This window comes from Peromyscus maniculatus, chromosome X (assembly GCF_049852395.1).
Source record: "Peromyscus maniculatus bairdii isolate BWxNUB_F1_BW_parent chromosome X, HU_Pman_BW_mat_3.1, whole genome shotgun sequence".
NCBI lineage: Eukaryota > Metazoa > Chordata > Mammalia > Rodentia > Cricetidae > Peromyscus > Peromyscus maniculatus.
The window spans coordinates 23,218,852-23,245,414 of NC_134875.1; the positions used below are offsets into that span (position 1 = coordinate 23,218,852).

Genomic DNA, 26,563 nt, shown 5'->3' on the forward strand with positions numbered 1-26,563 from the left:
CACCCTTGGTCACGAAGTGAGCTAACGCCATTGTTGTGGCCTCTATCATGATGTACTATCTACTTTGCCACTGTGGACTAACCAGCCCAGGGATTAGCTGATGGGTGGGCTTGCTCAGTTCTGGTTCATGCAGGCTGAGTGCAAAACTGACCTTGTTTTTTCAATCCCAACTGCCGTGGTTTGACCAGCTGCTCAAATTGAAACCCCTCTGGCTAACTCAGTTATTACTTTTGGAAATGAGTAGAGCTGAAAACTCGTGACAAGGGTTGGGAGGAGGCTGGCCTTGTCAACACTCCCCTTCATGTGCATAGAACTCTGGTCTGTTCCACCGAGCTCCACAAGTCTCTCCTCTACTGGCTCTGAGAGTATCCCACCAGAGGGAGTGTTCAGTAGGTTTAAGCACCTTATTCTTCCTTCTGTTTTGTTGGTATCTTTGGGAAGTTATTATGAATTTGTGCCCTACTCCTTCATGTGGCTGAATAGATCTACCAAAAGACATCAGCAGAGAGAGTGATAGAGAGCTGTGGGAGGAAGGTGAGACAATACTGGAGATAAATAGTATGAGGACAAAGCCACTTGAGCTGCTGTTAGGTCCATGCCAGCTACCCATCATTAGTATGTTAGTATTAGAAAAAAGATATCAGATCAAAGATGTTCAGACTCAAAATTGATAGAGAGGCCGGGCGGTGGTGGCACACGCCTTTAATTTCAGCACTGGGGAGATGGGCAAGTAAATAGATCTCTGTGAGTTTGAGGCCAACCTGGGCTACAGAGTGAGTTCCAAGAAAGGCGCCAAAGCAACACAGAGAAACCCTGTCTTGAAAAACCAACCAACCAACTAACCAACCAACCAACCAACCAACCAAACAAACAAACAAACAAACAAAAATGTTCTCAGCAGATTAGTTAACTCATGTGAGAACCCAGTGAAGTACTCAGAGAGCACCAACTGAACTCCAGAGCAATGTTCTCTCCAGAGTTTTGCTGTATTCTCTTTAAGAAGGCTCGCTTGAGATTGGATTCATACTTACTGTGCCCATAAAACAACTCACTATTTTCTGCACAGAAACTGGGATGCAGAGAAGTGAGCTGACTGTCTAGGAGCTGAGGCTATGGTTGCTGCAGGTTGGCACGCTGTAGGTCTAAAAGCCCAGCAGGAGCTAACTTCTATTCCTTCTCAGCAAGTAGGGGAAACTTCCCTGTTCCTGAAATGCTTCCGCAGTCATCAGTCTGTACGTTCATACTGATGAGGTTACTGTGCACCCCATCCGCTGCTTATTTTTACTTTCACAACACACACTCCTTTAGTATGCACAGCACCCCAACATTATCCTCCTCTTTTAATTTCTTGAGCCCCAGGTTTTGTCAGGCTAGAAATCAAAGCTCTGTGTTTTGTGAGGGAAAACAGGACTGTGGAGAGGGCTATGTGTAACACACCCAACCTGTTTATAATATTAAAGCTTGAGCTTCAGCATAGCGTTTCCTTAAGCACTGCTGTTCATTCAGTTTGGAGAGACACATAAACACAGAAATGAATTGGCTCTACCATTTGCATGACTTCAGTCTTTGTGACAAAAATTGCCTATTATTGAGTACATGAGCATTTTCAAAAAATTATAGACAGCTGGAAATAGAGGGTTGAAGTGAATACTCAGGATGAGGGCGAACATATTGTTCTATGCTTTATAGTAAATGTGCCACACTCTCTCTAATAGTGTTTCCACTACTTCTATTCTAATTTGAACAGGGTATCCTGCTGTCGCTAGTGTGTTATAGGCCCAGAACAAATGTAGCCGCTGAGATACTGTGTTTCTCTAATGCCATAGAATGCTGGAGAATTTCTTTTTGAGGACCAGGAATCCAACTGTCTTCCACTGTCTGTGGCATTTTGGCTTTTGAAGCAGACAAGTAACCTTGGTCTTGGCATTATCAGATCAGGAAAGTGCTCTTTGAATTGCATTAACCTTGCTGTTTTATACACAGGGACAAAAGCAGCCGGCAAGGAAGTGGCTTCCCTGGCCTACTAGACTTCTTAGCATCCTAGTTAAGGTGTGGTGGGAAAGTAGGGCAGGGAGAAAGAGGCATCGAGATTAACATATGAAAGAAGTCAGAAGGACCTTAACCCCCAGCCCCACCCCCACTTCCACTGCGTCTGTCTGTAACCAAGCAGAGCATCCCTGGGAAATGCAGGCAGTCTGCAAGTGTGGGAGAAAGCAGAGCCACCTAGAAAGAGATTTTTGAGCCTGGGATTTGTCCCAGCTCTCTAGCCCACTCCTATTCTCAAGAGTGCCATTGTCTTTCTTAATGGACTGTCACTATTTCTATCACTATCCACGTGTCCCTGGTTCACTTCTTTGTTCTGTGACAAAAGAACCTGGCCATCTCAGTGTGTGCCCTCCGGATTCGGATTCATGCCTTTAACAAAGGACTCTGGCCAGTCCTCTCAGCCTCCAACACCCAGACTCAGGGCTCCCAGGGCTCTGCTTACTATACAAGCCAGGCTGACCTTTGTGCTCTCTGAATCATCAACCTTTTGTTGAAAACCAATGAAGGACAGTTCTGTGCAAATACTGAAAACCTCACCACATTGTGGAGTCAACCAGAGGCCCGGTTCAGACTGCAAGTACCAAATCCTAAATGTTTCTACCCACGGCAACTCAAGTTGCTCCTGGGAGATGGAAAACCTTGCAATTCAGCTTGTTCCTTTGCTCTTTTCCTCCCATCTCAGTATCTCCCAGAAGCCACGCTCGTGTGTCCAACCTGCAGTAAGTGGGCAGCCTGCTGAGAATAGCTATGAATGTGGTCCAAGAAAAAAAAAAAAAAAGATCAACTTGCTTAAACCATTATGAGCTAGGTGTGGGGACTCAGGCCTTTAATCCCAGCACTCAAGAGTCAGAGGCAGGAGGATCTCTGTGAGTTCAAGGTCAGCCTTGTCTACATAGGAAGTTCTAAGCCAGCCATCTAGGGTTACATAGTGAGAATGTATTTCAAAATAGTAAACATAAGATTTTTTTGTTATTAGATATTTTAGTGTGTGTGTGTGTGTGTGTGTGTGTGTGTGTGTGTGTGTGTGTGTGTGTATGCACCATTGTGTTCCTGTGGAGGTCAGATGACAACTTGCAATAGTTGGGTCCCAGTGATTGACCTCAGATCGCCAGGCTTGGAAGCAAGTGTTTTTTACCCGCTGAGCCACCAGGCTAGTCCACATGATTCATATTGTCTCACAATCATGAAGGGGGGGGGGTCAAGGAAGGGCTTGTAAATAAAAATATCCTCCACTGAGCTGTTGTATGTATTCACATTGGTGTGTTAGCCAAGCACTGTATCTCAATAAGTGCAGTTTACTTCCTTTGGCTCTGTAGAGATAAACCTGACTCGAGATTCCTCTGATATTCATTATGAATGTGCTTGCCTGTTTGTGCATGTGTGTTTACACTTGTGCCCAGGTTTCTTTTTTACACTTTGAGAAAATCCTAATTTCCCTGGTGCTGCTCACCACCTCCCTCTACCCTCCACCCAAGGTAATTTCCTTTCCCATATTCCAATCCCATTAATCCTTCTTAAATAAAAATTCCATAATTAGTAGCTGAGGGATTGAATGTGCGAACCACCAGTTTCAGAAGGTATTTTTCTTAGGGATCACTGAATGCCATTATAATGGTGATATAATGACAAGGAGAACCTTATATGGCACCATGAGGATAGCTACCTACTGTGTCAGCCAAAGAGGCCACTGTGTGTGTGGCCATGAAAATTATAATCCCTGTAGCTTCAGGGCTTACATCCTTACCTGCCCCCAGCAGGGAGTAGGTCCTATTCCACAGATTTAGCAGACCCAGGGAAGCTTTGGTGGGAGTCTGAGGTCTTCTTTGTGTATTGCAGCATCCAGTTCCTTTGTACAACTTTGCTCCTGGAGTTCAGGGCCAGGGATGCAGGAATGCCATGAATGTAGAATTTCCAAGAGGTGTACTATTCTTGACACCTGCAGCAGCTAGACAAAGAATCCCCTAATGACCCAGGAGGTTTCCCAGGGTGTGGGTGAATCTAGAAGGGACTGGGGATTCTGAGAAGGGCAGGGGCCCCCTCCTTCTTTAACTAGCCTCAGACTCATTTGGTACACCTCGGCAAGAGTTGCAGGTAAACAACATCTGGTATTTAGAGTTGCCCAAAGGTTTCTACATTTTAGCTTCACACTAGCCTGCTTGGTTAAAGTGGAGGCATTGTTATTAGTCTTATGTGGCAGAAAAGAAAACTGAGCCTCAGGAAGGGCAAGTTAGTATGCCACAGTTTCTGTAAGGAACTGAAAAAATTCCAAGGACTCCTGGATCAGTGCTCTGCATGCTGCTTCACCATACAGCAAGGGAGATAATGTTCTGGAGGTGAACATCCCTACACTGGCACTCAGCTTCCAGCATCCTCTTCCAGTGGCCCCACTGCCAATGGTTACTACTACTTTGAAACATTGCTGTTAACCGGCACTACTTTTGCATCAGTGGGGCTGGAAGTGCATGTTCAGTGCTTTCCAGTGTCTTCATGCACTGCATTTCCCCCTATTAATTAGATAGGAAACGTCTGGGTCCCAAGTTGTCAGGGGCCTTGTTCTGAAGGAATACCCATTTTTAAATTCTTGTACTCCCTGGTCTCCCAGCTGAAAAGAGCCTTTTGGACAACTGGGCTTGATAATAATCACATACCTATTTATTGAGAAACATGTTCTAATTATGAAAAAATGGTTGGATAGTTTCTCGGTTTCTGAAAATAAATCCCAGTGCTGTGCTGTGTGACCTTGGGTATATATCTAATTCTCTCTGGGCTTCAGTTTCCTCATATAGCACGGCATCTTGAATAAGATGGTCTCTCTCTGATGTGGTGCGTAGTTATAGATTCATTCATTCAATAAACAGTAGTGACTGAAATCTTTCTGCAGCGGGGTGGGGGCTTGGTGCAGGGGATTCAGCAGTGGGGAGGAATAAGGGCGAGTGTGCTTTGAAAATGCTCAAAATCCCCCATGTAAGGTTTTTTTAGTCATGCTTTATTTCCATGCTGACTTACCTTTTCAGAAAATACCCCCTCTTCCGTTGCAGAATGGAAATTGGCAAAGAGAGAGGGAAAAGGTCCAATTTGCGCCTTTGCTATTTTAAGGGAGGTTGAAATTACGAGCCAAAGTGGAGTGATGCGCTCTCTGGAGTGACCTCCGTTCTCCAACACAGGAGAAAACCCAGGTCTTTTGCCTGTGAAGTGGCTGGGGCTCTTGGGCGCGAGGCATTATTATATAAATTCAAGCTCGCTCCTGATCCTTAGTACCCTGAGTTGCCTGAAGGGGGGAATGGCACTGCCTGCGTTTGCAGCCCGGGCGCTCGGGCCGCCGCCGTTGCAACCGGAGCAAGGAGCGCCCGCCCGCACCACCTGTCCCCGCCGGCATTCCAGAGTAGAGGCTGAATTGGCAGCAAGCCGGCCCGGGTCAGTCGCCGCCTCAGTCCGCGCCAGCCCTCCTAGGGGTGTGTCTCTGGGATTCAACTCCCCGCCACTCCAGGACAAGCCCCCAAAGGCATTTTCTTCCTTGGCGGGAGCCTTGCGCGCCCCGCTCTTCGCGCTGCTGCCTCGAGGCCGCCGCAGGCGGATGCACGACCTCAGGCGACGCTGGGACCTGGGCTCCCTCTGCCGGGCCCTGCTCACTCGGGGCCTGGCAGCCGTGGGCCACTCGCTCAAGCACGTGCTCAGTGCGATCTTCTCCAAGATTTTCGGTCCCTTGGCCAGGTACGTTGTGGGCGAAAGTGGGGTTCGCTCTCTGGGTCCGGGGTAAGCTGGAGCGGCGGGAGGAGGGAAGGTAGCTGGGTGCGGAGGGCAAGGCTCAAAGTTCCAGCGAGCCTGCGGTGACCGGTCTGGGGGACTCGGGACTGGCTGAGAGCGCAACTGACCGCCGTGCGGCTTCCTCCCCGCGGTTCCGCGGGAAAGGGCAGCGCCGCCTCGGCTTGCAAAGTCCTGCTGCCCGCGGGCTCCTTCCCTCCCCTCCAGGGGAACCCCCAAAGCCCAGCTCACTCCCAGCGGCCACCCGGTAGGCAACGGGACACGCGCCAAGGGAGCCCGCGTTTCGGGTCGGTAGCTCGCGCACGCGGAGGGGACTGGGGTCCGGAACACAGGAGAGTCCCATGGGCCAAGCGGGATGGGGATGGGAGCTGGAGAGAACAGAGCGGGAAGCACCCGGTGCCGGATAGGGGTGGGCGTGAGTTAGGGAGTGGAGAGACCGGGACAGGAGGGATCCTGCGGGGAACGAGACACCGCGGAAGGGATCCGGGGTTCTTCCGCGGAGGAGGGGGCCAACGGCCAGCGGGATGGAGTCGGGGTAGGGGGGGGGGTGCAGCAGAAGCCACAGCGCTGAGCCTGCCGGGAAGGAAGGAAGCGGGGAAGGGCGCCGCCGCCTCCGTGGTGGAGTACTCGGTGCGGACGGGAGGGGAAAGGGGCGCAACGGTGGCGCCACGGGGAGGGGGCGGTGCGGGAGCAAGGCGAGAGCGGGCCGAGCTGCGGGATTGACGTAACGAGCTTGGGTTTCCCCCAGCGTCGGGAACATGGATGAGAAATCCAACAAGCTGCTGCTGGCTTTGGTGATGCTCTTCCTATTTGCCGTGATCGTCCTCCAATACGTGTGCCCCGGCACAGAATGCCAGCTCCTCCGCCTGCAGGCGTTCAGCTCCCCGGTGCCCGATCCGTACCGCTCGGAGGATGAGAGCTCCGCCAGGTTTGTACCCCGCTACAATTTCAGCCGCAGCGATCTCCTGCGCAAGGTAGACTTCGATATCAAGGGCGATGACCTGATCGTGTTCCTGCACATCCAGAAGACTGGAGGCACCACTTTTGGCCGTCACCTGGTGCGCAACATCCAGCTGGAGCAGCCATGTGAGTGCCGCGTGGGGCAGAAGAAATGCACTTGCCACCGGCCGGGTAAGAGGGAGACCTGGCTCTTCTCCAGGTTCTCCACCGGCTGGAGTTGCGGGCTGCATGCCGACTGGACCGAGCTCACCAGCTGCGTGCCCGCAGTGGTGGACGGCAAGCGCGATGCCAGGCTGAGACCTTCCAGGTGAGTCTTTGGCTACTTCTCAGTGGGTCAACTAGGGGCGGGAAAGGCTGTGCCTGCAGTTGCTGGGGACCCTGTGCACACTTTAGCGCTGTGAGTGTCAAGTCCCTAGATGCTAGGCACCCCAGAGCCTATCTTTGCAGCGCTGTGGCACTGTCAGGAAGCCTTTGGGCTCCAGCCCGGGTCTGCTCATCAGAAGGTTGGCCTGCTTGGTGGTTGGGGAAAGTGGCCTGGCTGCCTGGAATGAGCATCCCCAGCAGCAGCCAGGACTGTGCACCACACTCAGAGCACTGGAGAGCCTTAAAGAATTGTGCTCCGCATGCACAGTCTCTGGGTTTATCCTCTTTATCCTCTTCTCTGCACCTGGTTTGAAAGTCCAATGCTCTTTCTCTGCTTGGTGATCCTTCCCAGTTTCCTACTCCCACATTCTCTTTCCCCTTTTAGTTTCTGGCTTTCTCTAGTGGAAAATTCTCTGCCCATCTTGTCTGCTGTTGGCTACTTCTTCCTTCCTTTTCCTGGTCTTTCTCTTTCTATTGCCTGTCTCTCTTCCCACTTTTCTTCTCTCTCTTTCTCACCTTTTTGTTTCTTCTTTGCTGGGTTCTATTGCCTTCCCACCCCAGGCCCCCCTTTTCTCTGGAGAGTGGGTGTCATTCTGCCATTCTTCGCTGACACTCAATGAGGGTTCCCAATTCTCATCTTGTGCCTCTCACTGCTGCGCCCACCGAAGTGTCCACAGTGCTTTTCAAATATGAGGGGACACACTGCCAGCATGGTGACTAGCTGGAAAGTTGATGTAGACCCTGCATAGGGCTCAGGGGCTTGAGGAGTGCTAGGAGCTTTTTCTGAAGCACAGAAATCCCATAGCCTAAGCACCCATGGCCAGCTCAGGTTCTGGGTGACTGGGAATGATGAAAAAAAAAAGCTGATTTATGAGTGGCCTGTAGCCAGCAGGACATTTTCTTCCCTCTATGTGCTATGGCCAATTCCTGGATGTCATAGGATTGTGTGAAGTGGACAAAAGGAGCTGTTTTGGAGTGAAATCAACACACCCAGGGCTATTGTTCCACGGAGCTTTTGAAAAAAATATCTAGGCTGGGGCAGAGTCTATGAATGAGTTAGTGGAATTGGGGTCTTCCAGTGGGCAAGGACATGGTCATGTGTGTCTTGCTTTGCCCATTTTGGTGATGTCATGGGCCTTCAAGGGTGCTGCTGCTGTTTTTGCCCACCTGGACCGTCTTGCATTTCATATCCCATGGAGACACTCTCTCAGTTTCCTGGCCAAAGTGGTGTTTTGCAGGTGGCTGTTAAGAATGAACTGTGGGTGTGGTTTCTTCTGTCTAGCTTCAGCAAAGGGAACCTCTGGTTTTCTGGTCATGACCTCAGTTTACAGTGGCTTTTCTCAAAGGCCGGAGGTCTGGCTGGATCCTTTGAACTTTCATTTCCTTTCTACACTAACAGATTTGTTTTCCCATGTCTAGAGAACCTTGGTCACAGGAAGGCTGAGCCTCAGTTCATGGCAAGAATTTTGTAAGTCATTGTCACAACAGCGTTGTGGTGTTTAAGAAAGTCCCCTCACATTTGACAGTACTGTAAATGACCTCTTATGCTAGCGAAGCTTGTAGATGTACTGAGGGATGGTGATCAAAGCAATCTTTAGGGCAAAAGTGGACTTCTACACCTACAACCGTGGTGGGGGAAGTAAAAGAGAAGTCTTGACTGCCGTGGAAGCCACAGCTTTGTCTAACGTTTGTATATGGCATGTGTGCCTTTTCCAGTTCTTTTGGACATGTAGGTTGGGATGTGATGTCTGTAAATGTACTATTAATGTGCTCTGAATAATATATTAAGTAGTCATTGTCCTTTGCCAGGTTCCTTCAGATATAATCTATAGGATAACCAGGACTCACCGAAGCCTCTTGAGTTGTTCCCAGTTGAAGCAAAATTGTAATGCGATATGATTTTTCTCAGGCATTAAAAGGGTGATACCACAGTGCCATCTAGTCTAATCAAAGAAGAACCACGTTTGGAAAAGTAAATTGATTGTACAGTATTTATAAAAATGAAGTAAAATTTCCTAGAGAAATACAATATCATATCAAGGGCACCTCTATTATTTCTCTTCTTTCTACCTATCTCTAGAATTATTCATTGATAGCCAGAGGGATCCAAAATTTTCCAGAATGTTGACAGATCCTGCTTGCAGGATGAGTTCTGATAATGTGTGTGCATGCATGCATGCATGCATGATTGCACATGGGAGATGAAAATTTAGTAGTCAAGGCAACTGCACGGCTAGTGACTCTTGAGGTGAGATGCTAGTCTCAGGACTACAGAATACACCTCTGGAGTTTCCTGGTGGAGCAGCCTGTGTAGACAGAACATTCTACATGTTCTGTAATGCGCTTTCATATTGTCTTGCTATTTCTCTGAGAATGCATACTGTCTTTTGGAGGAAGGCACACAGGACAAGAATACTCCTTTTTATCAGAAGACACTGAAATCCAAAGAGGCTGAAAGATTTCTCCAAGGTCATTGAGGTCTTTGGTGACACTGCAGAAATCTGCCTTCAGTTTTGTCTGATTCCATACACTTTCATATGTTGACTGTACCTTGACGAACAGTATCATCAAAACACAAAGAGATATTTCCTACTAGTGATTATAAATGTTAGCTGGTATTGCTTTTGCCTCCATTATTACTGTTATCAGCCATTTTATACTTGTAGCCTTAGGCGAATGGTTGGTCCATAGTTGCCACCCTGACCTAAGAAGAATGGATTTCTGCATCAAGAAAGCTTTATTCTCAATGGGAGTAGGTCTTGGGGCTAGATTGCTGCGAGGCTTCTTTTTATGGTGGAAATTTCTGTAAAGCTAAACAGGATGGAGCTAGATTGGAGGTGTGGTTGGTGAGTGCCAAAAGGAGCCATCTTCTGAGGACCAGCCTTTCACCCACATTAGGGTTACCAAGAGGGCCTATGGGGCTGTAAGCAAGTCCCTGAATCCTTCCCTCATTGCAACATCTGAAATGGTTTCATGCTTCTGGAGATGGTAAAGTGCTCGGGTGATATATAATAATGTGGAATAGAAATGACTGATCGTATTGTTTGGGGGGAGAGTGAAGAAAGGAAGACAGGGAGCTAGGGACAGAGCCCGAGAAAAGCTCAAGTTGTTTATTAAACTAATATTTCCTAAAAAAAATTTAGAAGTTGTGTTTCATCCATCTGTTTGCCAGTATGTTGCCTGAGGTCAGAAAAGAGTTCTGCTCATTTTAGAATTTCTAAGACCATTTAAAAATGTATCAAAACATTGTTGCACACCAGCTGTTCAAATTTTCCAATTCTACAGGCTTTTCCCAGGCCCAAACTTCCTACATTTATAGCCAACTCTAGTGTGTCACTTGGTCTGTGGGAGGAATTCAAAACTGCCAAGAAAGTGCACAAACCCTGTTCTTCACTTGGTAGGGTGCTGGCTGGTACCCAGGAGATGGGTGTAGGCTCAAGGCCCATGGCTGTATGGACTCTCAGAATTTGCATATCTGCTGCTGTCTAGATTTTAACATCTCTCCAGGTTTAGCAGCCACACAGAAGGATAACATTAAAATTTGGTAGAATATTGTTCATAGGAATGAACTAAAAGTTTTTTTGTTTAGATCTAGAAAAGCTTTCTGTTTGGGGTAGCAGCCATTCATTTATAAATATGATAAAAGCTTTCTATTTCTTTGAACATGGTGGCTTTATTTTGAAAAAGCTAGAATACAGTTCATGTGTCTGGTCATCCTTTGCATGTCCTTACTTGTATTCCCTCTCCTTATTGGTTTTGCAGAGAGACAAGAGACAGGCGTGTGGTGCAAGATGAGGCAGGGAGAGAAAGAATTGTTACAGCAAGCAGTGCCAACCATGTGTTCTACCAGGCTGTGGTCCATTGGTCTCTCACCTTCACTCTCTCTCTTATATTTTATGTGTGTGGTATTTTTCCTTCATGAATGTCTGCTCACCACGTGCATGTCTGATGTTCTCATGAGCTAGAAGAGGGCGTTAAATTCTCTGGGACTGGAGTTACAGATGGTTGTGAACCATGTGGGTGCTAGGAATTGAACCTGGTCCTCTGGAAGAGCAGATAGTGCTCTTAACCATTGAGCTACTTTTCCAGTCTTGATGCCTTTGGTTAGTTTATCTGTTGGTAAGAGCTTTTCTGTTGTTTATAATCACTGATATTAAATACCCAATAGAAGCAACTTAAAGGGAAGAAAGTTTTCTTTGTGCACCATTTCAGAGGGTTCAGTTCATGGCCTCTTGGCTCTATGTGCTCTGGTAGGATATCAAGGCAACAGGAACAGGTGGCAGAGGATTTTTCTCACCTCATAGCAGACAGGAAGGAGTAAGTTATCCCTAATGCTCTGTCCTCCGTGACCCCTTTCTTCTAGCTAGGCCCCATCTCCTAAAGTTTCTTCCAGTTCCCAAAATAGTGCCACCAGCTGGGAACTGGGCCTTCAAAACTTGAACCTGTGCAGGAAAATTCATATTCAAACTATAATAAAGAGCAGGATGATAGGTGGTGGTGAAAGAAAACACAAATGAGAGAGACCAACAGCATGTGTAGAATTCTAGCTGTATTTGTAAGTATCTTTGTATGGATTGCCAACAGATTGTTTCATCTTCAGCAAGACTCCCAAGTTCTCAGGTAGTACAAAATGGTACTCAGAGTTATCGTCTGTTGATAATTCAAGGTTACTGCCATGATGTGTCAATTAAAATACTAAAGATTGTTTTTATGGGTATCAGTTGTCAACTGAGATAGTATGAAATGACATTAAAAGAACATTCATCTTTTCCCACTGTTGCTCATGAAATAAAATTTTATGAAACTGCCCATTATATTCCAGGGAAGACATGCTCTCATCGAGCTGACAGAAGCGAACAATTTGACACTTTAGAGACTTAAAAAAGATGCATTTTGTTTGAAAACTATCTGAAAGTCAGTAACGTCTTTAAAATGTCAAACATTTGTCGGAGTATATTAAAAACAGAGACCTTTTCACTTGTTGTGTGCTAATTTAGATCTAATCTATAAACCAGCAGACGTAATAATCATGGTCCTGTTGTAGTGCCAGCAGTTGAAGAGATTAGAGTCAAACCAGTGCCAAGAAATCCCAGGTCATCCTTTTCAGCCTAAAGCCCCTAGAGGTTGTCGTGTGAGGTGTAGAAATGTGTAGTATGGATAACATAGCATCCTCTTGGCAGTATGGAGCCAATGGGAATTATGAGACCAGGTAGCCTGACCTTGCTAGGAGCCTGACATAGAGAAGATTCTTATTTGGGGAAGTAATGACTGTGGAGGTAGATGAGGGTAAAGCCCCACCATAAGTAATCTGGAAATACAATGAAGAATATGAACCCATGTGAGTATGAGAAGGTCTTAAATGGAAGAGTGTAAAAAGCACAAAAGTAAACAAAGGCATTTAAAGTTCATTTAAAGGTACCTCTCTGACTTCTGGTCTCCAACTGAGATAGTATCATAGATTAAAACAGAGAGGTTGAGTAGAGATGTGGTTTGGTATGGGAGAATGCTAAGGCACAGTGTCTGATGCTTGTTGCCTAGACTCCTAGCGGGCAGGTTTGTAAGGAGATGGGAATTGGGGCTCTGGCCCTGGTTAAAGCTTAGTGGTGTATGTGGGAATCTGTGAACCCAGTTCATCTGAATTCACAATTGGCATTATTATTTAAATGATAGCTGCAATTCACACATGGGACTCTTAGCCAAAGAAAGGAGGTTTGAATAAAATAAAAGATAGACAGTTATGATTACATAAAAATGAGAATGTTCATCTGTCAAAAGAAAGAAAAAGGAAAAGATGAAAAGGCCTATGTCAAACTCATGAAAATATGTGCAACAATTACAACAGACAAAAGGCTGAAATCCTTTCTGTACAAAGAAACACTATGAATTGATTAGAGAAACAAAGGGCATGTCCAGACAGTTTAGGACATGAGGCCCACGACTAGTTTGCAGACATGGAAAAAAAAAAGACTCCGTCTCCCTGGTACTAAAGAAATGCAAATAGAAGCATTTAGACTTAGCACAACTTCTTTTAACTCTCTAATTAACCCTAATTTAGAAATATAAAAACTAATCTACATTACCACCAAACCAAAAATAAAATATTAGTAGCCAGTGCAGAGAAGGATGTATATCAAAATTTTTATAAATTATTGTTATGAGTATAAGTTTGAAAATTCCTTTTGGAAATAAATTAGATAATGTAAACATAGAATATTAAATGTATTTACTTCTTCACTAGAGAGATATATTGCTCAGTAGTAGAGTGCTTGACTAGGATGTGCAAGGTCCAGGGTTCAATCCATAGTACCACAAAGGTTTTTCTTTAACTCATAAGTTATTTCCTGGGATTTCATTGAAACAAAGCCCCCACCCACATTTGTTTCCTCATTTATTTATTTATTTGGCAAATATTCATTGAGTACCTGTTATCATCACTAAGACGTTGTGCTGTGGGCACTGTGATGAACCAGGTAGACTGCCCTTGCCTCTGTAGAGTAGAAAAGAGTTAAAAGCTAATTAATTAAAGGATCATTAGAGGAGGGGGGAGTACAAGGTGTTATGAGAACAGTCTCAGTTGAAACAATGAGACCAGGAAGTCTATGCAGAAAAGAATGCTTTAAGAATGTCAGTGAATTCACTTTGAGGATTATTATTGCAAAACCATGTAAATGTCCTGTTATAAAATATGGGAAATGCTAGTGACTCATTACTAAGCAGAACCCCATAGAATTATGGAACCTGTAAGACTAAAACTTTTTTTAATTCTTCTTTTCTTTTCTTTCTTTTTTAAAACTGAGGAGAAATGGGAGAGAAATAGAAAATCTTTCTATCTCTACTAAATCTAAGCAATAAAGAATACAGACAGGAAGAAGACACACCAGGATCTTAAGAGATAGGGAAGTGATTTGTTTTTCTTATTCTGATATTCTGAGGGTTTTGAATTTCATTCACAAGTATATCAATTTGATGCTAAAGGTAACTATAGCTGTGCTGATAGCACACACCTTTAAACCAAGTGCTCCAGAGGCAAAGGTAGGCAAATCTCTGCAAGTTCAAGGCCAGACTAGCCTAAGTAGTGATTCCTGGGTTAGCTAGAGTTATATAGCCTCAAAAACAAACAAACAAACAAACAAACAAACAAACAAACAAACAAACAGTAAACAATAACAAGTCTTTAAGACAAGGGTTTTCTGTGGCTGTGATAAATATGTCTAAATTTTGCTCCCTAAAGACTATCTGTGGTTATCCTGGTAGCCCTTAATGAGGAGAGTAGCTTCAGTCCAGTCAACCCTCCCACTGAAAGGCAGAAGTGCTAAGTCAGATTAGTCCAGCACTGGGTGCTGATTTTTTCTCCTAATTGGCTAATCTATTTCTGACATTCTGTGGAACTCTATACCAGCATAGCATAGAAATATCTAGGTGAATTGCTATTGTTTCTTCTTCACTGAAAGACTCCGGGAAACAGGAAGCTAATACTTTTCCTCAGTTGGAATTAGTAAGCTTCATATTACTTGACCAAGGCTCTTCAAGATTAGTTAGAATGTTGGCCTTCATGGGACTCTTAAGTGAGCTGATCACCTAGCTGGAAGAGCAAAGACTGAGGTTGGTTGAGGGTTATGATGCTAAACGTCTATGAGAACTGCTATTACTTAGTGCATGTGTTGCTTTACTTCAGGAAAGAAAGGTCTAGAGCTGGACAGCCTTCTTAGAGCAGTTTTACTGCATTTAATTAGACATAAATGAAGTCCATTAGAACACTGTATTTCCCAGCTATTCTGGATGTCTATAGTCCTCCTCTGTATACATCTATCAAGGTGCATCCTCTTACTGTTGAAACTCCACTGAGACTACGCCCAATGTAGAAGTTATTGTGACATTATAAACAATGTCATTCATGGTCAAAAAGCTAATATTGACATTCCATAACAGAAAACTGAGGTATTTAGTGATTGAGTTTAGAAAGGAAGGCATGAATGGGAATTTCCCTTTTTCCATTAAGGGATAATGAATAATCCACTTAATGGTACATGTCATGTAAAACAATGCCATTGTAAGCTTAGGGAAATATTTGTCTGAACTTCAGTAAAATATTTATTGGCAAGAGAGCTTTTCTCGCTCTACTAGGTCTTGGGCTGTGCAGATTATTCAGTTGGTCTTATTGCATCCATTTGTTATTTCTGCCATTTTGCCTCTTATAACAGTGTTGAAAACTTTGACACATTTCAGAGTATTACACTAAATAAATCTGTCTTGCACATTCTACTGTGCTTTTTCTGGAATATTATAAATATTCAAATATAGGCATACATGCAGATTCAAAATAAAATTCAATACATGCAAATTCTGCATACATTTCTTACTTATAACTTAGCAATAATTTTGAACTCGTTATCCTATGATATAAATATATCAAATGTGAGCTCATGGGAATTACCAATAAATATATTTTTCTGATTAAACTGTGGGCTTTTTTTTCACTGACAATTTAAGCTTCAATTTTGAGTTATAAGAGAATAATTTGCACTTCATTTACTCTAAATTGTCAAGAATTGCACTCTTCCACAATGTAAATGTCTGCAAAGAAGATTTCTTATTCAGTTTGATTGCTTTTTAAATTTTACTAGCAGAGATGCCCTAGCGAGCCTGAGAGAACTGGGCTGTTGCTTGTGATGAATTTAGTCCTGGTGAATCACTTCCATGTACTTGTCTGTAGAAGCACAGAGCAATTGAACTGTGCAGTGTATTGATTTATATCAGATGGATTAACCTGTGTGCACCATCCCTTGCATAAATTGACTTTTCCCTATTGTTATTGGAATTTTTAGGGTCAAAGACTGGGTTCTGTTAACTCCAACAACCTAGACTCATCCTCAGTATGCCAGTGAAAAAGACAACAGTGAAAAACAGAGGGAGATTTATTTAGTATGCTCAAATTGTGAAGAGGAACAAAATAAAAGGGGTCAGGTGATCCCCATAACCCATATTCAGTGTATTGACACTTTTAGGTTTAAATAAAGGGCAAGAGGTATGCATAATGAAGCAGTCCTAGTCAAGATGTGCGGGCGCAAGTCCTTGACACACCATTGTCACTGTTCAGGTCTGTTATGCGAGGGTTTCTGTTAGGATGTCAGGACTGTATGACATCTCTTCATGTGAGGCAAGGTCCTTCTCTGGCTTGAACAATTCCCTTTTTGAACCATGAACTTCCTGGAGGAAACTTTCTTTGGGGTCTATTGTTTCAATACTCTGAACGCAAAGGGAGGGGAACAAGGGCCTTACTTAGAATGTCTTCTCTCCTCCAAGCAGAGTCCAAGCAGAACTGTACTGGTAAAGAGGACAAATGATAGTAGAGCCTCAGCTCTGATTCTCAAAGAGATTCTTGGGCTTTTGTTAACTTCCCACAGGAGTGAACAAAAAACAGAGACTTCGAAAGTCACTAGGACATCCAGGTATGACTGTGCATTCCTGTAATTCCTGCACTGAGGACATTGAGGCAGAAGGATTGTTGTGACTTTAAGGAGGGCCTAGGTTACAGGTGAGATTGAGATCAGCCTAGGTACTACATAGCAAGATCATGTCTCAAAAAAAAAAAAAAATTGACATAGATGATCAAGTTACAGCTAGGCAACTCAGAAGTAGTGTAAAAGGGCCCTTTTATGATGGTAGCCAACTCATCTGTTAAAAACACAGATTACCACAAGGGATAAAGGTACAAAATTCGGCTGTACTTGAAGGGTTGTAATAGATAATTATGCAAACACTAACCAGAAGGAAACTGATATAGGTGCACAGATATCAAATAAAATAGACTTTAAAGCAGACCCATTCTTGGGAATAAAAAGAAATTAGCAAATTACAAATTCAATTTTCAGATAACTACATACTTGCATATAGTTAGCACTTAATGGTGATAAGGAGAAATTATGAAATCTATCGATTTCTTCCAAAAAATCAATAGACAAAATTTACAAAAGTGTAGAAAATTTGAACCACACAATAAGCAAGCTCAACATAAAATATATAAATATGCAAATGTACATGCACCATACATATAGCTAATATACACATTTACATCAAACTGAATAAATAACTTTTTTTCTCACAGACTTTTAGAATACTTTGAAATTATTCTGTGTAATAAATCCTAAAGTTAGTATTGACAAACTTGGTTAAGGAAATAACATTCTTTAAAAAAAGATTTCTCATTCAGTGTGTGTGTATGTGTGTCTATGTACACATAAATGCAAGTGCCCAAGGAGGCCAATGGCATCAGATCCCCTGGAACTTGTCAGTTCAGATCCCCAGGCAGTTGTGAGCTGCCTAATGTGGTAGATGCTGGGCCTTGAACTCAGGTCCTCCATAAGAGCAATACATGTTCTTACTTTTTGTTTTTATTTATTTATTTTTTGAGACAGGGTCTTTATAATACTCTAGTCCTGGCTATCCTGGAGCTCATTACATAGACCAGGCTGGCTGGCCTTGAACTCACAGAGATATTTCTACCTCTGCCTTCTGGGACTAAGGGTGTGTACTACCATGCCTGGCTACAACGCACAGTATTAACCTGATCTCTTCAGTCCCTAAGAAATAATCTTAAGGCCCTATGCAGTATTATTTATTAATTGGTTGTTGATACCAGTCCAGCAGGCACAGGGTACTGGATTATGGTTGAGCAAGCGCATGCAAGGATCATTAGTAGGTGGGTATTACTAATCTTTCACAGATTATGGCAAGTTTCTTAATTGACACGCAAAAAGTGAAGAACTCCAAGTCAGTCCAAGTAAGAGCTGTACAGTACTTGCTAAGTCCAGGTAGCTTGGCCTGATTGGTGGTGAAGATCTACCACCATTTTGGAGTATATGCTTAGCTAAACCCTGAGCAAGGAACATTACATATATTTTTTATTTAATTTACAGAACAACCCTTTGAGAGAGATGTTTTTAAAATCTACTTAAAGATGAAAAAACAGAGGATTGTAGTCTGTCATCTATCTATCATCTATCTATCTATCTATCTATCTATCTATCTATCTATCTATCTATCTATCTATCTACCACCTATGTATCCCTTTATCTTTTATCTATCATCTATGTCATCAATCAGTCTGTCTAACATCTATCCATCTATCATCTACATCTATCTATCATCTATCTATATCCCTCTCTCTCCCCCTCCCCCTCTCTCTTCCTCTCCCTCTTTCTCTCTCCTAAATCTAATTAGCCAGTCAGTATTGGAGCAGTATATAAAACTATTCAGAACACCTGGTCTGCGTTATAGCTTTCTATGTTCAGAAGCAGACTGGAGACTTGATGTAACTATTACGGATATTAGGACCCCATAGGCTAACTGCTTTTGATAATACATCTTGTTTAACGTTTAATAAAGGGGACCAAGGAGATGGCTCATTTGGTGCTTGCAGTCTAAGCATGAGGGCGTGAGTTCAATCCCTAGCACCTGGATGTGGCCCCACATTGCCTGCAATTCCGGTCCTGAAGAAACAAATGGGCGGATCCCGAGGTTTACTGGCTGAGTTGATTAGCTCTAGTTTCAGTGAGAGACCATGTCTCAACACATAAGGAAGATATTGATTTCAGGCCTTCATATGCATGCTCATACATGTGTTTACCACCCCACATGTGCATACACACACACACACACACACACACACACACACTCACAATGTTTTTAAAATGTTGCTCTTTGAAGTGAACTCTGATATTTCTTTTTTCCTCTCTTTTTTTTTTTTGGTTTTTCGAGACAGGGTTTCTCTGTGTAGCTTTGCGCCTTTCCTGGAACTCACTTGGTAGCCCAGGCTGGCCTCGAACTCACAAAGATCCACCTGCCTCTGCCTCCCGAGTGCTGGGATTAAAGGCGTGCGCCACTACCGCCCGGCATTCTTTTTTCCTCTCTTAAACAAATACTCAGACAACTAACTTATTTCAAATACTTTCAAGACCAGTTTTTAGAGAGGGTTAAAGGTTTTAAGGTGTGTTGGTCATGTGAATTTTCTTTTGTTACTGTAACAAATAATTAAGAAAAACAACTTTTGAGAGACCTCGTCTCATGGCAAGATCACTCTACATTTTTCTAGGCCATGGAACTAAGCAGAGGAACAAAGATTTTTACCCTATGGCATCCAGGCAGCAAAGAGGCACACAGAGACAGGAAAAGGTCAAGGACACAGACAGAGTACCTTCCTAGGATGTGCCTTTGGTGACCTGTTTCCTCCCAAGTCCCTCACCTCATTATGAAGCCCCAAACCATGAATCTTTAGAAGACATTTTTCTTAAAAATGCAAACCATAACACAGAAGAAACTTTGTGCATGTGTGGTTGTGGTTTTGGTTTTGGTTTTTCCAGACAGAGTTTCTCTGTGTAACAGATCTAGCTGTCCTGGAACTCGCTCTGTAGACCAGGCAGGCTGGCCTCAAACTCACAGAGATCCACCTGCCTCTGCCACCTGAGTGCTGGGATTAAAGGCGTGTGACACCACCGCCCGGCGAGGAGAAACGTTTTTTAAAATGAGGTGGACAATGAACAGCACTCTCAGGAAGCTGCCATGACTGTTCATGTTCAGGAGTTCAGGGGCAGCCTGGGCAACATAACAAGACTCTATAGTAAACACTCAAACAAAAACAAGAAAAAGGAAGAGGTTAGAGATATGCCCCCCCCCCCCGCTTTTTTTGTTCTTACAGAAAATGAGGCTCTTAACTACAGTTTAATTGATGCCCTCTGTGCACTGACAATATGCTATCTACTCTGCGGAAGATCTGTAAGGAGCCAAACACCTTGATTCTTCTGGAATGTATATCAGTTGCAGTGTCCTGGGAGAGCATGCCTTCTATAAATGGCCATTGTTTTTTGCTGGATTTGTTCTGTGTAGATCCAGTGTTTTGGAAGGAGTGTCACTGTGTTCAACAAGGGCAGTTTCTCTAATATGGAAGCAGAGGAGTCAGTGGAATATAGAGACTCTTTCTCAAAACCAGGAAAGATGAATTTGAGAGCCTGTTCTTATCCTAGGGTCTCGTCAAGAAGCTAATACAAATGTATTTGGTTTCTGAAATAACCAAGTGAGCAAGGGCAGCAAATTCTTCTAAGTGTGACTTTCCCCTCCCTTTTGAAGAGGCAGCTTCAGAAAAAGTGTCATTAAGTGAACATGCAAATTAGCAAAAGCCTACTAGCCTGGCAGGCATTATTAGTGTGGATGGCAAAAAAAAATTATGTTGAAGGCATGGAAGAATGGTCATGCCTAGTACACCCAGAGGCGAGAGGAAGCTTGAGCTGGGGCCCACTTAAACAAGACAGAGGGCTGAGTGTAAAATTAACCAGTAGAATATGTTATGGTTGGTAAGCTGCTTGAGCTTTTCTCTTTTTGCCAAATATTGTACAGGCAACATTTGTGACTGGCTTTGATGTAGGTATGTTCCAAAAGTATAACAGCCCATGCTAGTTCATTAATACATGCTGAAATGAAGCATATAGGGCTGAATGATGTGTACCAGGGTTATTTAACAGAAATTAACTCATTAAAGACCATAATGAACATACAGAAATAATTTTTGTGTATAAACATCACATACATTTGAGAATGTGAAGTTAAATCAAGATATTTTTAGAAATTTTAGTTTTGAGGAACTGGAGAGATGGCTCAGCAGTTGGGACACTGACTGCTCTTCCAGAGGATCTGAATTTGATTCCCAGCACCCACATGGCAGCTCACAGTTGTTTGTAACCTCAGTTTTAGGGGATCTTGTTGTTGGTTGTGTTTGCTCTTTTGAGGGGCCCACCACCCAGCTCCCAAATAAATACACAGAGTTTTTTTTTTCTTTTTTATGAATGCCTGGCCTTAGCTTGGCTTGTTTCTTGTCACCCTTTCTTAACTTTAAATTATCCCCTTCTATCTTTTGTCTCTGGGCTGTTTTTTTTTAAACCTTTCTTTATTTCTGTATATTTTTTCTTTCCTTCTTACTCCTTGTCTGGTTGGGTGGCTGGGTGGCTGGCCCCTGAACTCTTCCTCTCTTTGTTCTCTTGCTCCTTCTACTTCTCCTTCCAGATTTTCTCCTCCTATATATTCTCTCTGCCTGTCAGCCCCGCCTATCCTTACTCCTGCTTACCTATTGGCCATTCAGCTCTTTATTAGACCATCAGGTATTTTAGACAGGCAAAGTAACACAGCTTCCCAAAGTTAAACAAATGCAACATAAAAGAATGCAACACATCTTTGCATCATTAAAACAAATGCTCCACAATATAAACAAATGTAACACACACCAAAATATTATTCTACAAGAGGATCTGACATCTTCACACCAATGCACATAAAACAAAGTTAAATAAATTATAAAAAAAGTTTTGAATAAAATGATTAGTGTATATTTCTCTCTTAGGTAAAGATCCAAACTTAGCATTTACCACCCTCAGTTTATTCTTTGTGACTTTGGAGGAAAGCAAAAAGCAAAAAACAAAAAACAACCAAAAAAGAAGAAACAAAAATAAAAACGAAAAACCCCAACCAACTAACCTTATACAGCAAACAAGAAACAAAGGAGAAGAACACAGAGATGATATTAAGATTAGTAGAGGAGTTTACAACCTCTTGGCAGCTTCTTTGTTCCTCACCATATGGGTGTACATGAAATCTGCATCTCTTCCTCATTTATATGTTTATGAAGTTAAAAAGATAGGCACATGCACGCAAAAAATAATTAGGCAAGTGATGTGTTTGACAATGTTTGGGGACTTAATGCCAATTAGAGGAGGCTTTTTTAAAAATGCCTTGCTTTCCTAATCCAATTGCCCCCATGCTTTTTGGTTTGTGCACTTAGGGACAGAATCCATTTAAAGTGCCAGAATTTGCATACATGCGGCCTTGAGTGAGATGTCTGTTTATTCCAAATGATTTTGAGAAATTATTAGTGAGGTGCTTAGAGACCTGGATGGCATCAGAGATCCATTAGGGTGAGACTGATATCACATTTTTGGGTTCCAGAATTTCCTCCTGTGTAGTAAGGGGTGTGTTTTCATTATGTGGAAAGCTAAAGGTATATAGCTCAGCTAAACTAATGGAGCCAGATTTGCTCAGCTCAGTTCAATGAGGACATTTTGTGTCATAGGCACCTTGTCTAATGCCACTGTAGAAAACTGGCTCATAATTTCCCAGCTGAATAAAAGGCTACACACAGGATTTGTATTCATGAAAGTCAAAGTTTTCTTCTTTAAATAATTTAGTTGCATTGGAGTGAATAAAATGGTGATTCTCTCCATTGAATATCATATTGTTTTGCCCCCTCCCATTTTTTGAGACAGTCTTGTGTATCCTGAGCTGGCCTCAAACTCACTATGTTGCAGAAGATGACCTTGAATATCCTATCCTTTGGAGGGTTGGGATTACAGATGTGTGCCTCACCATTTATGCAGTCTGATGATCAACCTTAAGGTTTTGTGCAAGCTATGCAAGTACTCTACCAACCGAGCTATATCCTGGCCCTGCTTTTCTTTTAATCCTGGCTTCTTCATTGTAGCAAGGTTATGTTCTAGTGTCCAGAGACTGATGCGGAGGTCTTAGGTTGTGAGCTTTGGCCAGGAACTGGTGTTCTAAAGAATGTCACAGTGGTCACGTTTCCATGCTGACAATGAACAGGTAGGTGACACTAAAACCAGCTCTTTGGTTTGCTGGGGTCTGACTCTAGGAAGCAGAATTGTTTTGATTAGCAGAGACAAGGTCTCAAATGCCAAACAAGCTAACAAACAAACAAAACCCAAAAGCCAACTGAATACCCTAATGCCCAAGGTGTGTGTACCCATAGTGCTATGGCTCTTGATTGTTTCCCGAGTTCAGCTTAGCAGACAGAGCCTAGGAAAAGAAAGAGCTCTCCTCAAAACTTCAAGGAGTTAGAAATGTGGAAGAAACAGTAGGAATTTTGGGTGAAATATCAGAGGGTGAAATTGGGTGAAATTCTTGAATCTGAGAAAGAGAAATACAGCTGTTGCCATAATTAAATGACAGAGTGCCCGTTAGTGATCCTGACTACCCCTTTCCAGATATAGTCATGGCCTGCCCTCACTTTTCATGATGTATCAGTAGACCCTCATCTACTGCATGGCATTTGAGAGAGGCGATGGCCTAATGCAAACTGTGGCAGCTCTTGTAGTGAGAACCTCAGAAGTAAAGGTCTCTGTTGGCTTTCATTTCTCTAGGATAAATGCCTACAAATGCACTTGCTGTGTCCTCTGGTAATTACACATCGAGTTTGATACTGCCAAGCTGTTTTCCAGAATGATTGCACAGCATTTCACACTCCTAACAGCTGTGTACGAGTGAGCCATTTCTTCTCACACTTGTCAGTATTTGGTGTTGCCACTTTTTAAATTTCAGACATTTTGATAAGTGTGTAGTAATATCTCATTGTGGTCTTGCTTTTCTCTTAATGGTTAAATATGTTCCGCATCTAAACCATCTGTATGTCTTAGTTGACGATGTGTCTGTTTATGCTCTTTGCTTTGATTCTGAGTGGATTGTCTTTTTAAAGTTTCGAGTGTTTTTAGACATTCTCTGTACTATTTCTTTGTCAATCACTTGTCTTTTTTATCTTCATTCAATATTTAATAAGTTATAACATCCTCTCTTCCTTTTCTGGATCATGCTTCTGAATGTTAAGTGTGTAAGAATTCTTTGCCTGTATCTGGATATTGATTTATTTTCTCCTATGACTTTTCTCCCTAAAAGTTTTGTAGCTTTTACATTTAAAACTATGGCATACTTTGTTTTTTTGAAAATGAAAAAATATTCATTTTATATGTATGGGTGCTTTGCTTGCACATATTTATATGCACCAGGAGACTAGAAGAGGGCATCAGATTTCTTGAGACTGGAATTGCAGATGGTTGTGTGCCATCATGTGGGTCCTGGGCATTGAACCTGGGTCCTTTGCAAGAGTAGCCAATGTGCTTAACCAGTGAGCCATTTCTTCAGCCCAATATCATACATCTTTTCATTTTTATGATATTTACCCCTTTAGTATACAATAAAATTATTTTGAATATTTATCTATTGCAGCATATACAAACGCTTTACTCTTGTGACTAAATGATGTTCTATTACATACATGCATGTATCACATTGTGTTAATCCATTCACCATCTGATTCACATTTAAGTTGTATGAAAATTTATGAACATTTTGGTCAGAAAGCCGAAGTGCTAGCCATGTAAACCTGATGACCTAAGTTCAATCCTTGGATTGAAAGAGAGAACTGACTTCTGAATGTTTTCCTTCACATTCATGTACTGTGGCACACTCATACCTGTAAATACACACACACACACACACACACACACACACACACACACACACACACACCTATAAGTACACAGGGTGTGTGGAGGGAGAGAATGAAAACAATTATGAGTTTATGAGGGGGCTGGAAAAATGGCTGTGAGGTAAAAGGTGCCTAGTTCAGTTCCCAGCACCCAGATCAGGAGGCTAATAGCCAGCTCCAGAAGGATAAAGTGTCTATGGCCTCCATGGGCACCTTTACTCATGTGCATGTGCGCACACATACACTTATAAATAGTAATAAAAATAAATGCTGGGTGGTGGTAGCGCATGCCTTTAATCCCAGCACTCGGGAGGCAGAGGCAGGCGGATCTCTGTGAGTTCGAGACCAGCCTGGGCTACCAAGTGAGCTCCAGGAAAGGCACAAAGCTACACAGAGAAATGCTGTCTTGAAAAACCAAAAACCAACCAAATAAATAAATAAATAAAATAAACATAAACTTGTGAACATTTGTGTACAAGTTTTTGTGTGCACACATCCTTTCATGGGCTTGAGTGGATATGTGCATACACTGGGATTGGAGTTGCATTTATACATGAGTAAAATTGCTGAGAGTATATATAAAGAGTCCATGTTGACATTTTGAGAAACTACTCAATTTTCTGAAGCAACTACATTCTCATAGCAACATGTGAAGTTTCTCATTTTTTGAAACCTCAATATTTATCATCTGCCTTTAATTGTAGTAAAATGGCCATAACTTACAATTTATCATCATTGACATTTAGGATATTCAATGCTGTGAAACCATCACCATTATCTAATTCATACTCTCAAAATAAGCTCCTTACCATTAAGCACGCATTTCCTTTCCTTTCCCTTCTCACAGGCCTTGGAAACCACTAATATGCTTTTTGTCTCTATGAATTTGCCAGCTCTGAATATTTTATACAAATGCCATCACATCGTATATGTCCATTCCTATCTTACCTCTTTCACTTAGTGTGATGTTTTCAAGATTCACCGATATTGTGCCACCTTTTTTTTAGTTGTCTTATAAGTGTGCCATAGTGATTCAACGTGGGGCTCTTTGCATAATATTATTAGTATATATCAATTGTGTATCATTATGACATTTCATTCATGTATATGAAGTACTTTGATTCTTTTTAACTCCAATATCACTTGCATTTCTAACCATTTCCCCTGTTGTTTTTCATTTTCTTGATGGCTAATGATGTTGAGCGTCTTCTCCGGTACTTACTATTCATGTTCTGTGCCATTTTTCATTGTGCTTTTTCTTTTCAGTATTGAGTTAAATATTCTTTATGTATTCTACATACAAGTCACTTAAAGCATGTATGCTTTTAAAGATTTTTTTTTGTGCCCGATTCAGTGGTTGTTTTATCTTATTGAAGATGTCCATTGCACAAAAGTATTTAAAACATTTTTTTTGGTTTTTCAAGACAGGGTTTCTCTGTGTAGCTTTGCGCCTTTCCTGGAGCTCACTTGGTAGCCCAGGCTGGTCTCGAACTCACAGAGATCCGCCTGCCTCCGCCTCCCGAGTGCTGGGATTAAAGGCGCGCGCCACCAACGCCCGGCTAAAACATTTTTTTGAAGACAGGTTCTCACTATGTAATCCTTTCTGGTCTTGAATTCACAGTGGTTTCCAATTTGAAGTTCATTTTTGTGCGTATCATAAGAGGTCCAACTGTATTTTTAAGAAAATAAATAAAACAATGTATTTTACAAGTATGGCTGTTTTGTAAGTCTGTGCACCACATCTATGAAGTGCTTGTGGTTCTTAAAGAGGGCATCTCATTTTTCAGAATTAGAGTTATAGAGGGATGTGTGCCACCAAATGGGTGCTGGGAATCAAACCTGGGTCTCCTAGAAGAGTAGTCAGTGCTCTTAACCACTGAGCTATCTCCTCAGCCCCTAACTACATTGTTTTCTATGTGTACATAAGTTGCCCCAGCACAGATTTTTTTTTAAAAAAGTTGCATTGCCTTAGCAGTGTTAAAAATCAATTGACCAGTGGAATGAATATAGATTTGTTTCTGGGATTTTAGCCTTCTATATAGGTGTCTTTATGCTAACATCACATAGTCATTAATACTACTGCTGATGTTGTTTTGTGATTAGTTTCAAAATCAG

General features: G+C 42.5%; 1 protein-coding gene across 7 annotated transcripts in view; it reads left to right on the forward strand.

Annotated features, from left to right (window-relative positions):
• Positions 1 to 5,241: 5,241 nt before the first annotated feature.
• The window catches only part of Hs6st2 (heparan sulfate 6-O-sulfotransferase 2), a 279,059-nt gene continuing 257,737 nt past the window's right edge, over positions 5,242 to 26,563 (forward strand). For 3 of the 7 annotated variants that reach the window (XM_006995340.4, XM_042269013.2, XM_015988801.3), the window contains exons 1-2: positions 5,246 to 5,757; positions 6,557 to 7,075. In XM_006995340.4, the coding sequence (XP_006995402.1) occupies positions 5,327 to 5,757; positions 6,557 to 7,075 (950 nt within the window). In that variant the 5' untranslated portion in view covers positions 5,246 to 5,326. Of the gene's footprint in view, positions 5,758 to 5,932; positions 6,096 to 6,556; positions 7,076 to 26,563 lie in introns of those variants that run through there. The other 4 variants (XM_042269012.2, XM_006995341.4, XM_076562438.1 and 1 more) reach the window with 4 other exon arrangements.